The 15,355-nt window shown below is 41.4% G+C and overlaps 2 protein-coding genes across 7 annotated transcripts in view; one reads left to right on the forward strand and one right to left on the reverse strand.

The window, feature by feature from the left end:
• Positions 1–10,998, forward strand: part of Chi (LIM domain-binding protein 2 Chi) — a 137,891-nt gene extending 126,893 nt beyond the window's left edge. For 3 of the 5 annotated variants that reach the window (XM_076623968.1, XM_076623967.1, XM_033347397.2), the window contains 4 exons: positions 1,714–1,846; positions 2,882–3,006; positions 3,240–3,482; positions 3,575–3,889. In XM_076623968.1, the coding sequence (XP_076480083.1) occupies positions 1,714–1,846; positions 2,882–3,006; positions 3,240–3,482; positions 3,575–3,676 (603 nt within the window). In that variant the 3' untranslated portion in view covers positions 3,677–3,889. Of the gene's footprint in view, positions 1–1,713; positions 1,847–2,881; positions 3,007–3,239; positions 3,483–3,574 lie in introns of all 5 variants that reach the window. The other 2 variants (XM_033347434.2, XM_033347388.2) reach the window with 2 other exon arrangements.
• A 942-nt stretch (positions 10,999–11,940) lies between these two features.
• The window catches only part of LOC117164369 (disintegrin and metalloproteinase domain-containing protein 10), a 159,956-nt gene continuing 156,541 nt past the window's right edge, over positions 11,941–15,355 (reverse strand). For both annotated transcript variants that reach the window (XM_076623966.1, XM_033347370.2), the window contains one exon: positions 11,941–14,072. In XM_076623966.1, coding sequence (XP_076480081.1) covers positions 13,335–14,072 — 738 coding nt within the window. In that variant the 3' untranslated portion in view covers positions 11,941–13,334. The remainder of the gene's footprint in view (positions 14,073–15,355) is intronic.

Here is a 15,355-nt window from a genome sequence, read left to right on the forward strand (position 1 = left end):
ACTTAAAGACAGTAAAAGCCACGCGCACATGATGAAACTTTCGCTTTGTGTAACTAAATACGGTATCTCCGAGCGCTGACACCATTCTACGACGCCTCAAAGAAAGAAGTAGTATCTATGAATTCCGGTCGGATCTTAAGCATATTTAATTCGTATCGATATATTTGAATACAGGTGGAACTAGTAGAATTTTTATTATCAGAATATCGATTAAAACGAAAAGATTGATTATTGTTATGTTCAACTGTTGTTTGACGAAAAATTTGGGCGCTGACCGCGGAAACGTTCTAAATATATACGTTTTCCATATGAAAATAAATCTATTCGATTATAACAGCGCGTGTCGTGATCAGTCAGAGTAATCAACGTTTTACTAAAGGGCTAAACTCGAATGAAATAAGTAATATATTATTCGAAAGCAAAACATAAAGGGCTAAATGGGCCAAGAATCGCGAAGAGATCGGCTCGCGAAAGTACGGCGGGTATCCGGGTTACGAACCACCTTCTTTTGCACGCTCGGAAGCGCTTTCACTTGCGCGTATCGTTGCTCTTTGCACGCTGAAACGATTGTTGCGTCGTTAATCGAAAGCTGACGAGAAAATATCTTCACCTCAAATTCTTCCTCGTCTCTCGACAATTATTTTCTATCAACAATCCGCTGTGTTTCTATTATTAAACAAATTTTTGATTAATCTGTTATAGTATTTCAGCATATTATACATTATAACCAAACTAGGAATACGCGTAAAAAACGAGAGGCGGAACGTCGGGCGAGCGAATCGATCGAAAACCTGACCGATGGCGACGACCGTACTAATGCGAATATTAATTAAAATGAAATTAAAGTTTTGCAAAATTTCGGGTTGGCCTTCCGGCGAAGCTCGCTCCGCTCTGCCTCTATGCAATCCGCCCGCTATCGATTACTTTAATTGTCATCATTATAATATAAAGGCTGCCGGGAAATTACGTGCTTACGATAATAATGTAAAATGGATTTCAGTTTTATTACGGCAAACATAAACCAAATTTAATTTGCTTTGGAACGATGTTCGGACGATGCGTGGCGGCGTTACGTTCCGCGCACCGCGTGCGAATATATTTTAGGAAGTTTATTTTCAACCGGTACACGCCGTATACGATAATTTTCATATTAATAGCGCGCATAAGTTCCCTGTCGAACTCGCATCGGATTAAATAACAGTCACATTTATTTTGTGTATCTATATCGACCGACTATTTTTGCGCCTGAAAGAAAATCATCGGCGGTCACTGTTTTTGGGGATAATGATATTAATACGCGCACGCGTTTCGCCCGCCACTCTTTCAGGACATTTATTTAGAGAACCGGAGAGTTAGACTTGGTCAGAGTTACCGAAGGTTTCACGGCTTTACCCCTACAACAACTGTCGAATACAACAGAACTTCGTTTATTGGAACTTGTCGAGAGACGAGCAGTTCGTATTACAAGAACTCGTCAATTTTTCTCTAATTAGTATTCTCGGTTCTATTAGGTTTCTTTTTTTAAATGAATTTATATATATAAATATCTGCGTCTAGTAACTGAGATCGTGATAATCGATGGTTAACTACAAAGTTTCGATAACTATAGTTTAGATAAAATGACGTTTTATAATCAAAATCGCGAAACTATTATAAGCTTGGAACGTTCCACTAGGACCAAAGAATAAAAATTTGTCGAATTCTTTTTTCCAGTTATGTGTGATCTTGGAGCCGATGCAAGAACTGATGTCGAGGCACAAGGCGTACGCGTTGTCACCGCGGGACTGCTTGAAGACGACCTTGTTCCAGAAATGGCAGAGGACGTTTGCCCCGCCGGGTAAGAGAGGTAGACGAACAGTTGCTTTACATGAGAAGCACCAGCCAGTGGAGCCAAACGGCCGACCAGTCTACCGCAGGATTCGTTTTTCGTTCGCTCAATGACGAAGAATATTCGTCATCGACTTGTTACCGCGTTAAGAGCCTCGGTTTCAATCGCTTTCTACGACCAGAACTTCTATTCCCTTGGACCGATCCTATTATATCATCCTTTATCTCTTGGAGCTGAAATCCATTGGGAAATCGCATTGTCGGACCACTTGGACGAAGGCTAAATTCGCAAATGTCGCGTACAAAGCGTTTCACGGCGTCGATTTCACGGTGAACGCGTATACTTTATCGTCGTTGCGTACGATTATAAAGTTAAAGTAATAACGTTCGAAAGAAATTGTTCGCCAGGTCGTTAAACATCTCGACCTTGACGTTAGAACTTATTAAAATGGAACGTTTTGAAAAGAAGTCATTTCGAATACGAAAAATGGTGGCGCTTCCGTGAAAAGAAAAGATCGACGATCCGATTGCTTGCGATCGTTGCTTGTAGATAGCAGCGGTAGCTGATTTTTCCTCGATCGACGTTGCGTGAGGTACTTCTCCTTGTAGTCTTATCGTTTGTTTTTATCATGCGTATGCGCTGCACCGCGTTTCCTGTTTCACTCGTAACTCACCACGTTCCCTCTCAATTATCCGGCGCCCCCGTGTTCAAGGTCGAGGAAATCATGGAACCGAGCGCGTTAAAATCGTAAGAGCACATCGGACTTACCTCGATGCGAATGCGTGTTTCTCTGTAAAGATATATTCTTCGTGAGTGCCGACACTTCTTAAGTAGCTTTTTTTTGATTGACAAAAGCGTTTAGAGAACGCGATCTATCGATCTTTCTATCTGTCTGTCCACCGATGCATGCATGCTTCTGTGTGTCAGAGACCTTTGATTTGGAGAAAGGTCCAAAGCTGGGTAGCGGTCTGAAGTTTCTTAGCGCGCTGCTACATGGCTAGCGTCCTCTTCGACCGGTCGAGGCACGAGTTTATCGAGAATCTGTTCTTTCAGAATCGCAGAGGCCGGCCAGTAAACGGAGAAAGCGAAAGGGTAGCACGCCGGGGCCAGGAAATAACGCGCCGCCTGCGCCCAGCAAAAAGAGATCGCCGGGACCTAATTTTTCTCTGGCGTCACAGGTGAGCGTACTACGAGAGTCGTTAGCTTTATCGTAAAACGGGCTGCAGCCGAAGCGTCCTTTATCGAAGGCTGTGTCTCCGCTTTTCAAACGATTCAGGACTATTTGTTCTAACAAAACGCTATAGAACAAAATCGCCGTTTACGATACGTAATCGGTAAGGCTGTCTGCCTCCTCTTCTAACGAGTGACTCTGTCGTTTAACGTTTTTCTCTGTACTCCCCTGTCGATCCAGGACGTGATGGTTGTGGGTGAACCGTCGCTGATGGGAGGGGACTTTGGCGAGGAGGACGAACGAGTAATCACGAGGTTGGAGAACACGCAGTACGACGCTACGAACAGTTTGGACCCTCATAGTCACGACACGCCGGGTGGACCACCTCCGCATCCTCATCAATTCCATTCGGAACCGACCCCGGGTAATTCTTGGCCTCCGGATCGCGGTCCTGGACCGCCACAAGGAGGACCCGGTAGTCAGGTAAATGTCACCCTTTCCAAACACGTTTGCGAGGCGCTCGAACAAGAACGAAGATTCCAATGTCGAAGCGTGACGTGCAACGGGGGTTACAGGGAGTTCAAGGCGGACAAGGCGGAGGAGCAGCAGGTGTACAGGGAACGCAGGACGCCAATCAACAGCAACAAGACAAGAAAAGCCCCGCGGTGAGCCAGTGAGGCCAGGAGTCCCCGCGCCCCCCCACCAGGGGGCGACGGGGGCGCAGGCCCAAGAACATGGCTCCCTAGCGGGGCGAGAACCCTAACCTCCCCGGCGCCTACTTGGCCTCGTCTGGCTGTTCGGCCAGCAGGCTGTCGCACGTTGGCGTACATCCGCTGGCCTGTCATCAGGCTGGGCTGTCCGGGCATCATACGGAGCAGCAGGTGCAACTAAGCCACGCCGCGGTGGCCGCCGCTGCAGCCTCCATGGGGATGGAATCCCCAGAGCTGGTCGCGGTGGCTCATTACCAGGCGCAACAGCTTCAGCGACAATTGTTGGCCGAGCAGTCGGGTTCGGGCACGATGCTGCCGCCGGCTGCTCAGCCTACTGGTGGAGGTTTGACGCAGTCGTTACAGCAGCCGCAGCAAGCTCAACTACAGGGCCAAGACTCGCTGCAACAGCTGATGCAACAGATCTTCTGTTTGCAACAAATCGAATACTTTTTCAATCAGCGTGTTCCCAAGTGATCGCGATCATCGTCGTTGTTGTCATCAGCGTCGCCATCGTTGTCGTCGGTAGAGGATAAGATGATAATTCGTGGCTTTGCAAGCGGTCTGAAGCGATCGTGAGACACGAAGAACTCCGTTACCGATAGAGAGAAGTGGTGCGCTCGCGTTTGCTTCGAACCGTTACAAGCTTCTCAACGACGATCTTTCCTTGTGCTGTGACCGTGATCGTCGAGAATCGCGCTGTTATATTCGAGGCTGAGAATGGACGCACAATTCCGTTCGAGGTTTCCACGTCTACAGATACATAGATACACATACGCAAGCGTGCGTACACACGCGCGCTCGCGCTCATACACACACACATGTACATGGAGAAGTATACATATACGTAAGTATGTTTCCATTGGTTGAGCCTCGAATGGAGAAGGGGAGATGTACGGTGTCTCCGAATTCGTGAAGCTGCTGAGGAAATAAACGATCTTCGGTAGTCGAGCGTGTTCCACCTCGCGTTTTGCTGTCTGAACGGTCCGAGACACCGTTGCGAGAAAAGTTAATCTCTCGAGATTAAATACGGGCCGTGTAGCGTGTGATAAGACATTATGTCAAAAGAAACAAAATATATTAATGAAAAAAATAAAAATAGGAGGATGATTGACTTTCAGTGAAATCGTTATAAAGGAAGTGGCAGAAGAAGAAGATACGATATGGGGAATAAAAGGAAACGATTAAGTTGAACGAGAACGATACGCCGCGCACGGCAGAGACGATCGTTTGCTGTGGTGCGAGCTGTGAATGAATCTCTATCCGTCAACAGTATTGATATAATTAATAAAATAAATGAATATAAAATATTGTAAGAGATATATCGTAAGTACGTATTGTGCAAGCGTATGCGAGATAGGAGAGAGCGTGGTGTGATATATCGAATTGGAGGATGAGAGGATGTGGGTGTGTAAGAAACCGGATTACCACTTAGATTCGAAAGATTCTTAAGCGCGGAGCCCGATCGAACGCCAACGCACAGGCCCTGATTGTCCCTGTGTTGCAATCTTTCGAACGTTTTATCCTTTTATTGTTGCTTGCTCTGACACCGAGGACGAGGAAGAAAGGAAGGAAACGGAAAGCGTTTTCGCGCTCGTCAAATGATAAACACGAATGGAAAATGGCCGGTGTGCGATTTCCACTGCGGACGTTCGAACGATCGAGATCGACGTAGACGCCCGTCTATTAAGGAAGTAACAGGGATTAGAGTAATTTTAGAACCTCTGAGGGCTGCACCGAAAATCGGTTCTCGTTGCTATTCGAACGTACTTTCTCGCTGTTTGACGTCATTTATGATAATTTATCGGTTTATCGTACGATACACACAGCACAGCGCGTACCCACGTCCAATCATTGTGTGACCTTTACGGGATATAATATTTTTTATGAGTCGTCAGTAACATTTCCACGGTGTGCATGTGCTTATTTTGTTGCGCTAGCCGCGTGACAATCGTTACTTAATCACGATACAATGATTTTTCTTCCGTTTTCTCTTTCACGACAACGAGATACGCGTATATACATCTTTGAAAATGGGCGGCAAAGTAAAAGAGACAAAAATAAAAAAAAAAAAAGAAATAAAAAGACGAAGAAATAGAAGGAGCGAAACCTCTATATACACGGTACGATTGCGTACACTATGAATCATTCTAGCATAAAGTTCCTTGCGCGTTACGTTTGTACATGATATATGTTCCTCATTATATGCTTATACGTTTGTTCCTATTTTTGTATTACTCGTCGTGATTCGTTGTGTTCTCTTCTTTCGCTGTTAAGCTCGAGCCAATCATAACAGGGCATTATATCGACGATTTCACAGGCGTTTCTACTCGAATCCTCGTCACCATATATTCAACTTTTTCGAATAGTAATCGTGGTCGAACGCGTTTCCGAATTAAAACGTCCACGTTCTGTTCTTTTTCCCCCCTCCTTTTCGCCCCCCTTCCTCCCCCCTCTGCTTTTAGTAAACAGACCACGGACATTCACACACAGTTTTCTTATTCTATCCCAAACTATTTGTCGTTGCGTTCAACCATGGAAATTTACAGATGAGAATTAGTGTACCTAAAGAAAGATTCGAAGTTGTTCGCGTGATGAATTATAGTCGTCGCTTAGCGTACGATACGTTTACTTGTAAGAAAGAAACGTTAATCTAGTTTTTCGAGATTCGTAGCTATTTATTAAGTTTCTTTCTTTCTACTCAACCGGTGTCACCACGAAGACATGACGTTGGTACGAGCTTTGCTTGCGATTACGATTCGATTTTATATCTCGATCTGATAACACATCAAACACTTTGCGTCTATTATCGTTCGCAACAATCGTTTTCTTTTTATTCTTTTTTTTTTTTTGTTTTCTTTTTTTGTTCTCTCTTCGTTCATCATGAGAAATGTGGCACGTTTTCTCTTGAAATCATTCGCTTCGATCTTCTCCATAGATCTCTCCTGGTTCATCAGTTTTGGATTTGAAGATTATTCGAGCGTCGAACGAGGCGTGATCGATGGACAGATGATGCGAATCTATTATCCGACTTATGAATTCGGTGTCGAAACAAGGAATTCATAAATATGGCGATGCAAATTGTGAACGTAGAATCAAATTTTTCGAATTACATTTGCTGTGCAAAGCAAATGTAAACGAATTCGAGCCATTGTTGATGCGTTTATCGGTATTTCACTATACTGTACGGCTTTGTTAGCCAGCGAGATGGTTGAAGAATGTAACGCGGCCGTGTCACGATGAGTTTTACGATGATTGATTCATGTGAAACTTAATTGTGGTACGTTGAGCTTCGTCTATGATCCATATCGACGGTTTACTTGTCGGCGGATGCTTCGAAAAAAAAAGCGAAAGATCGACGAAGGCAATAGGGATTGGGGAAAGGGCACGAACGTCGGCGTTTCATCACGTCCATGAACTCTGCGCTTTCGGGTGGTTCCACTTGAGATACACGCGTCGCCGGTTGCCGCAACAGCGGTCCGATGGCGGACGTTAGCGAAACTTTTCCGAAATATGTACAAAGTCATCGTAAACACGCGTCATGCACGATATACATGATCACACTATACACCGGAGAACGACACAGAACACGTTGCGCCCATACTGTCGTTCTCCTATTCTGTTCCGTTTGTTTGGAATGGAGGAGAAAACGGCGCGGCGGCCATATCTCGCGAAACTTTCACCTCTGCCAGAACACGAGCCGTTCGCGTCGCGGTTGTATCGCGAATATAGATATTTTGCTCTTTTGGTCACTCGGCTGTGCGATACGCTAGAGAACGTTCGAATGAAGCAAGGCTTTGAGGTAGAGAAGAAAATAGCCGGTTGAGAAGAGAAGCGAGAGTGGACCGAGCGAGAAACGAAACAGCTAGGCACGCGCATACCATACACACGTACACACACGTTCAGAGATCACACACTTACGACTACGAATCATTGAATTAGATAGGTAAGTTACGCGTGAAGCCAGTACTGTCCCACGGCGTGAAAGTGTGCGAAGAAACAGAAAAAGACGGAAAGATAGAAAACGATCAGAGGAGAACGAAAACGGTGTGCGTTTCTTAATCAGACAGTTCAGTATGCCTGATCTAATGCCTTCTCTAATACAGGCAAGTGAAATTATTAGGAGGGAAAATTGATGTGTGCGAATCAAAGAGTGAATGTGACTGCTTGGAAGACCGATAGGAAGAATGAGACCTGCGCGCGTTAAGTGTGAAAGAATAGATTTGAGGGAGAGAGAGAGAGAGAAAGAGAGAGAAAGAGAGAGAGAGAGAGCAGGATTAAATGCAACCGATTATTTCGACACGAGCATGCGGTGGGTTTTAGGATAAATGATCTATTGAAAAATGTTGTATATTATTACGAATTATAATGACACTATTATAATTAATTAATTAATTAATTAATTAATTATTATACCCTAATAACGTGAATTGAATTTAAAATAAAAATAAAAAAAGCGGCAGAAACAGAAAACGAAATGATGGAAAACACAGACAAGAACCGAGGGATATAACGTAATAGGCAGATGAAAAATAATAAAGAAACAAATTTTAATTGTTTGCAAAGCACACACTGAGCCGGAGAGTAATAGCCCGAGGTTGTGAACGCAGTCCGATCAGATATTTAGCCTCGTCGTCACACTCTGTCGGATTGTATGAATAAAGAAAACAGAAAAAAAAACAAAAGAAAGGGAGAGAGAAAAAGAAAAATCAAAAGGTCCAAGCGAGGAAGCGTTCTCGCACTGGCGAGGTTCGTGAAGGACCGAATGCTTTGCCAACGAGAAGAGCATCGACCAACTTTCCAACGAAAACCATTTTCTTCTGTCGAGTTTCTCTCGCTTTCATACCGCGACCATTACACGCGAACCCTGTACATTCTTTAACTTTGTAAATTTTTCTGCTAGTAAACGAATTCGGATTTTACGTACGTGTGTACTGTTTCATTGAATCGTCCGTTGTCGTACTTTAGCTTCTCGCCAATTTGTTGCTCGCGTTCTGCGAATCTTGGCGATGCTTCGTTTACAATGTACAAACGTAAAGCCAGGACGTGGCGAGGATCGAGACGATTGCGCTTTTAGTCCGTTGTACCTTCCTTTCCTTTTGTAAAATAATATTCGTCGCGAGTCAGGGATCCAACCAAGATCTTCGCCATCTCTTGGCAACCTAGTTCGTTTGACCGAGTATCGAAATCATGCAAATTAGTTTCAAACGTTGCGTAAAAAGATGGGACAGGACACGATGAGACGATTACCGTCGATTATTAGCTTTTAACGATCCGACGAAAGTAAAATTCTTTGAATGCGGATCTCGCACTAATTCATAAAAAATAGGATGTTTCTCGTTGATCGATTCTTCTGCCTTTCTCAATGCAAAATTTTTCACAACTAATTTTCTTTGTTTCGTTTCTATTACCAAAAAAAAAAAAAAAAAAAGAGAAAATGTCTACTATGTATTCTTTCGTAGTTTTAATTACGTTGTTTCGTTATAATTCATCTTACGAAGACACTTATCGACAGAGCTCCTATGAATGAAACATCCAAATAGATGTTTCAATCTATTCTCTCGTTTCTCGAGTTGAAATCACATCCTGTCATTGAAACGCAACACTTCGTGATGTCTTCAGATTCGCGGAAGATTCCTTAGCCTGTAAAGAGTTCGTGTGAACCAGGACTCACGACGTCGACTATTATCATTCGTGTTGTTAATTACCCGAAAGAGAAGACGATTTCTCGACAGAAAAAAGGATCGTTCCTTTCCGTCCACGGCAACTGCAACACCTACACGGAAGATAATAAAAGCAAGACATCGGTCCTGAGTCAGAAAGGTCCCAAGTAGATTTTGGCTCAGGGATAGGAACAAAAATTACTCGAAAGCGTTATTTGCGGCCTTTGGACTGAGCAGCCGAACTGCAGACGGTAAAATCCTTCTTCCTTTCGCGAATCTTCTGAAATTCGAGCTGGGAAACGGAGAGGTAATCGACGAGATTGAACACGCTCTTAGCTGATTAGTGTCTGCTTCTCTAAATCCTATTTCCACTTTGCAGATCTGCTTAATTATGGAGAAATTCGCAATTTTTCGTAAAAATTTTTACAGACTCACGAAAAAATAGACGATACCATCAATTTCGTTGTATTTAAATATTTTAAAAATTCTTCACTACGTCTTAAACTTTCAATTTGCTCGTACAGCTTTTATACTTTAGTCATCGATTGTTTCAACACTAAACGATCAATGTTTTATAAATTCACATAAAATTTTGTAGTTCGTTACATTTGCTGTGTTTTACCAGAAACAGTGTTTTCATATCACGAATTGTTTTTAATAGAGTGTTATTATACTGTGCAATTTTTGTTGCATTGAATCAAGAGATAAGATATAGACAATTATTTAAATGTTACAAATAAACTCGCTTCGTACTCTTTTGCAATTATTCTCTACTTTCGTAGTTTGGTAGATACGTAACAAGTACATAATTATTTAAAAACAATCGACATATAAATAAGAAAGCAGACGAAGAGAAAGATACTACTACTATTCTCGTATACAAATTGAGTCTTATCTTTGTTCCAAGTTCAAAGGACCAGCCTCTTGTTTCCCTTCCAATACTCTCGGAAGACAAGTCGAGCTTCTCCGTTCCTATTGCTTTTTAAACTCACGAACCTCTACGCGTTCTTCTTCTCATTAGTTCCTCGAATGTTTGAACCGACACGACGCTCGATTTTCATATTTGATTCTCGCCACTAGTGGCAATTCGAATGGTACTCGAACTCCTTGTGTCTTGTTCCGTATCTTGTTCTACAAAGCAACGTTTGGAGTTAGGGGTGAAAGTAGGATAATTCGTTGCTTTAAGTCTGTTTTATTTTTGCAAATTTTTATTTCTCCGGAGAATCGATATATCGATAGGTATTTATTGATCGAGGCTCGAGGGGTGAACGATGCGAGGAATGGTGAAAGAATGTTAAAAGAAGAGACGAAAAAGAAGGTGCACCGAACGTGTATATAAAGTAGAACGTCCACGAAGCGAGTGGACGAACGCCTGGGCAAGCCGTTTGTTCATCTGTAAATATCCTGTCCTCTGAATTTGGCGCTAATCCGTGCCTGTGTGGTCGGTGTAAACAATATTCGAGATTTTCACTTGATCAGCGCATCGGTCAATCGCTAATTACTGGACCAGTCTTGCGCGACGGATGTGCACCGATTATACTGTATAAAGGAAAGAAAAAAAAAGTGAAACAAAGTAGCGAATTAGGAATGATTTAAAAAAAAAAGATGTGACCGTAAAAAATAATTAAACTTTAACCCTTAGTGGACATGGGCCAGCTCGGTATATTATATTAATATACATTCAAAGTTGGCCCATCGCCATGACCAATGGGATAATAAGGGAGAAAACAAGAATGAAAGAAAGAAACAAAAAGAAAAAAAATCGTCATCTAATTACATTTTTACGCACTCCAAATTTTTATCCTCGTCATTTGTATTATAGCGACATGTGTTTAAAGAAGAATCTACATTATATGTATGTAATCAAAATTGTAACTGATAAAACGTTAATAAAAAAATGATATTCGAATGGTTGTTTGGAATCTCTTCTTCAACCTGTTTGAAAATGGAAGATATTGGGAGATAGATAAAGGTAATGTAAGAGTTGTAAATTATTGAAAGAAAATTGGAGAAATTCATATTTGTCGTTTCTAAATTGCTAAGCCACTTTAATACGTGGCACGCTTCGTTTCAATTCTCAGTTTATGTTATACCCGCCGAGGTTAGGTCGACTTCTTCGATATGGAAACGAAACTACGCTCGGTAAATTTCAGTCGATAACTTTGCTATTATTCCATTTTGCTTTCACAGATATAGTTTTACATATAAAATTATCATATTTCAAGCTTTACATAGACGATTTTTACAATAATATCGACTACAATTTTGATTTTGATATTTTATAAACATTATACTTTGACATAATCGCGTTTAGAATATTAATAAATTATCTAAATTATTCTCAGACTTTTCTTCTAACTCACTGCCACTTTTTTATATTTCATTTTGAGTATTTAATCGCTAGGCAAGGAATTTCTTGCAAAAATGTTGATACTCTAAAAAGTTACCAGCAGATGGGAAGTTTAATAGAACAATCACACGTCGATAACGTTTGAATTCATGTTTACAGTTTGTTGGTAAAGTCGAACGTATTTTTATTTTAACTAATTCACACGAAAGTTTTTCCAAACGTTCACTCTCTTTTTTTATTACATATTTAGGTATGTTACATTTCTTTCAAGCGGAGGTACAGTAAGAATTATAATCAACTTTTGTATTATTATTTTAATTAACGTCAGCTATAATAAGGAAACGTTCGTTTAAACATACAGAGACGTTATAATAATATGCTCAAAATAATTGGCTATGGCGATACGAAATCCTTGGAGAAATTTGTCAAATATTTAACATTGAAGTTCTTATCGAACAAATTATAACCTCTTAGTAAGCGATATTATCGTATAATAAATAGATACATACTTAGATTTAGTGTACGTTCGATGTATTATTCAACAGAAATAGATTCAAGTAGTAAAGGTCAAGCATGTCTGACACACGTGTCACTCAGAAGCCATAGTAACCACCTTCATAAGTTGAAAAGTCGAGTAAAGTAACGAGTAGAACAAAAATACAGGTATGTAAAATATTCAAAATATAATATTCATTGTAATATTTAGTGGATAAAACGAATCTTTAATTTCGTTTCACTTCTTTAATCATATTCATAAAGAAATGAATTTGCGTAATGAGACTCCAAACGCAGTACTTTCAAAATTTGCATTGAAATTTGTAATTATGTATGCAATTTCATTGCAATAATGGAATTTATAGAAGCGCATTGCTTGTCTTTTGAAAATTGAACGTTAATCGCGTAAATGAATAAACAAACTAAAAAACTTATAAGAAGTAGATCTGATCAACTTGGCTTTTGAATGATAAATTGAGTTTCGAGAAAGAAACGAGGGATGCCGTAAGCTAACGAAATATCCATAATCGACGAATGATGGGAACACAGATGAGTTAATTACGGGTTAATAATGAACGGTGACGCACGATTTATTATACAGTAACAATCGTTCTGTTTTTATATACACGAGTCTACGAAGTTCAGCGCTGGACGATCTTCCATCTACGTTTGGTCCGCTTCTAGGTGAAGAGCTCTCTGACTAAAATGAATTACAACAATCCATTCGATTCCGCAAACCTTGTGGGCCTTACTCTAAAAAGTAGTCTACGACGATAGCGGTATAAGATTCTGTACAATATTTACACTTAAAAAGATACGTCGTTTCTCAAATCTATTTCTCATCAACATTTTTGATTTCTTGTAGAATTATTGTAGAAGTATCTTCTTACAGTTCTCAACCCTTCAGTTCGCAATTTCGGAAACTACACAGGAGTTGCTTCAGTGCGTCAGAGAAACCAAAGTGGAAACTTAAAACACGAAGATTGTTGGAGTAGCAGAATCAACTGTAAAATCGAAATAAATGTTTGCCACAGACGAAAATACTCGCGGATGAGCGTTCCAGACGAAAATAAACACTCAGATTCTCAGGTAAGAATTCACGATACTTCCTCCTTCGAAACTAACTGTCAGAGAGCAACACAGTCAAATCCGACGTCTGACTTCTCGTCTCTGAAGTCTCGCCAGGAGTGTCCGGAGTATCAGGAGCCACCAGAGGCTCCGTTTGATACCTGTCTCCTCTTCTACAAGAACTCACGATCACCTTGGAACCGGTGCACAGTTTCTCGACTTGAACCGTTTTTCTCCAAGGTTGTGCACGCGTCGATTCGCCACTATTCGATTTTCTTCGTGTTGGAGAGCAACTTGCACGATTACGGCGACTTCCGACGAACAACAGACAGACTCGTCTCCAGACGTCGGTCTCCTTCTCTGGCGAAACTACCACCATGAATCTTTCATTCTCATCTTTTTGTTTGCTTCCGTTTTTCTTGCTTTCTTCCTTCGTTTTATCCACGTTGCTTCTACACAACTGTTCCGCTTCGTTCGAAGATTTCTCCTCGGAGTTACGAACGGCCGAATCTCTGGCCAACAGTCGAGAAATCCGCGCGAGGAACGTGCCCGCCTCTGAGGACGCGTCCTTCTTCCTTCTCGGGGACGCGATGCTCTTCATCGTTTCGACGATCCTCCTTTTCAGCCACGAAATGTCCATAGATTGTACCTTCCGCACGGACGAACGCTCCCTTGTCGGCTCGTCGCTCGCGTTCGTCCCTTCGGAAACCGCGTGTAGCTGATCCCTTGTGCTTGCCAGAATTTTCACGCGGCTGTTGCGTCGTTTGCTCAGGGAATACGTTACGAGCGCCTGCGGCATGAAACACACAATGCGGTTTTATATTTAAAGAAATGCTGATCGTTACGATTTAATTGGATTAAAGAACCCGATGCAGAATAATTTGTTTGCTAGGACGGATTTAAATGATAATGAAACTTGACGAACAAATTCGCGTCAGGAAAAAAAGAGAAAGGGGAAAGAGTATGTTCGTTAGGACGACGTTGGGGCGGAAAAAGTTTGCGGTTGCATTATCCGCCGGCAAGATCCCACGGGATATGGTTTATAATATAATTCGTGGCGGCGTCGCGTTACCGTCGCTACTTTAAACCTATCTCCGGATGAATTTCCGGCTGCTTTCGCGGCCGTCGCAGCTCGGAAGTTGGCCAACTTGCGTGCAATTGAATTTACAATATATCTCGGTCGACACCTTCCTCCGCTTAATCGCCATTTTATAACGCGATCGCGAGAATATTCCACCTCTTGCATTTATTTCCCTCTATATTTTTTTTCCTAATTTCCTAATGTCGATACAGTTCGGATAAATAATCGAAGGAATCGTGCTTCTTTTCTCCGGCAATCTTCGATTGAAATATTTCGAAAAGATGTATGGGAAGGGTAAACTGCAAAGGGAAAGGGTAGACTGTTAATTAAATATATCGAAGCTGGTAATTTATTTCAGTAAATTTTGATGTTTACCGTACATTTTTCGTTTTTAATCATAAACACTCACGCGCTCGGGTCGAAATTAAACGGAATAAAACGAACTGACTCATTGTTCGATCGTATTAAACGTTACAAAAACGTTCTTGTGCTTTTACGGGCAAACAGAACGAAAACATCGGTGTAATTGAATCGTTTTTCGCCGCGTGATGTTCGCAACATGTGTATATATTTTCCAGGAGAACGAGATCGCGCAACTGTTCCTGGTGTTTTTTATGCGTATGTACAAATTTTAATTGACAAGACAGGTAATTGGCTTCGCGTGGGTATTCGATACGTCGACGATATTTTTTGCCCCGGATACGCAACTGCATTATCCACACGCTTTCGAGATCAATTTGTTTCGACTGTGAACACGAGAATATATTTTATCGCAAACTGCAATATTCTCGAATTCGAAAAAATAATGAGAATAGCAAAGGCGTTAAAATTAATAGGACTCGAAAATTTGCGAATTGTTTGGACTTTTGGATAATCCTTTTTCAAATTTCTGACGCGTATATGATGCGATCTGTTCCGAATAACTTTCGATAATAGAAAGAAAAAAAGAAAAAATTAATCGTAGCGTAATAATACAGCATTTTTTATATAAA

This window comes from Bombus vancouverensis, chromosome 13, assembly GCF_051014615.1.
Source record: "Bombus vancouverensis nearcticus chromosome 13, iyBomVanc1_principal, whole genome shotgun sequence".
Lineage (NCBI taxonomy): Eukaryota > Metazoa > Arthropoda > Insecta > Hymenoptera > Apidae > Bombus > Bombus vancouverensis.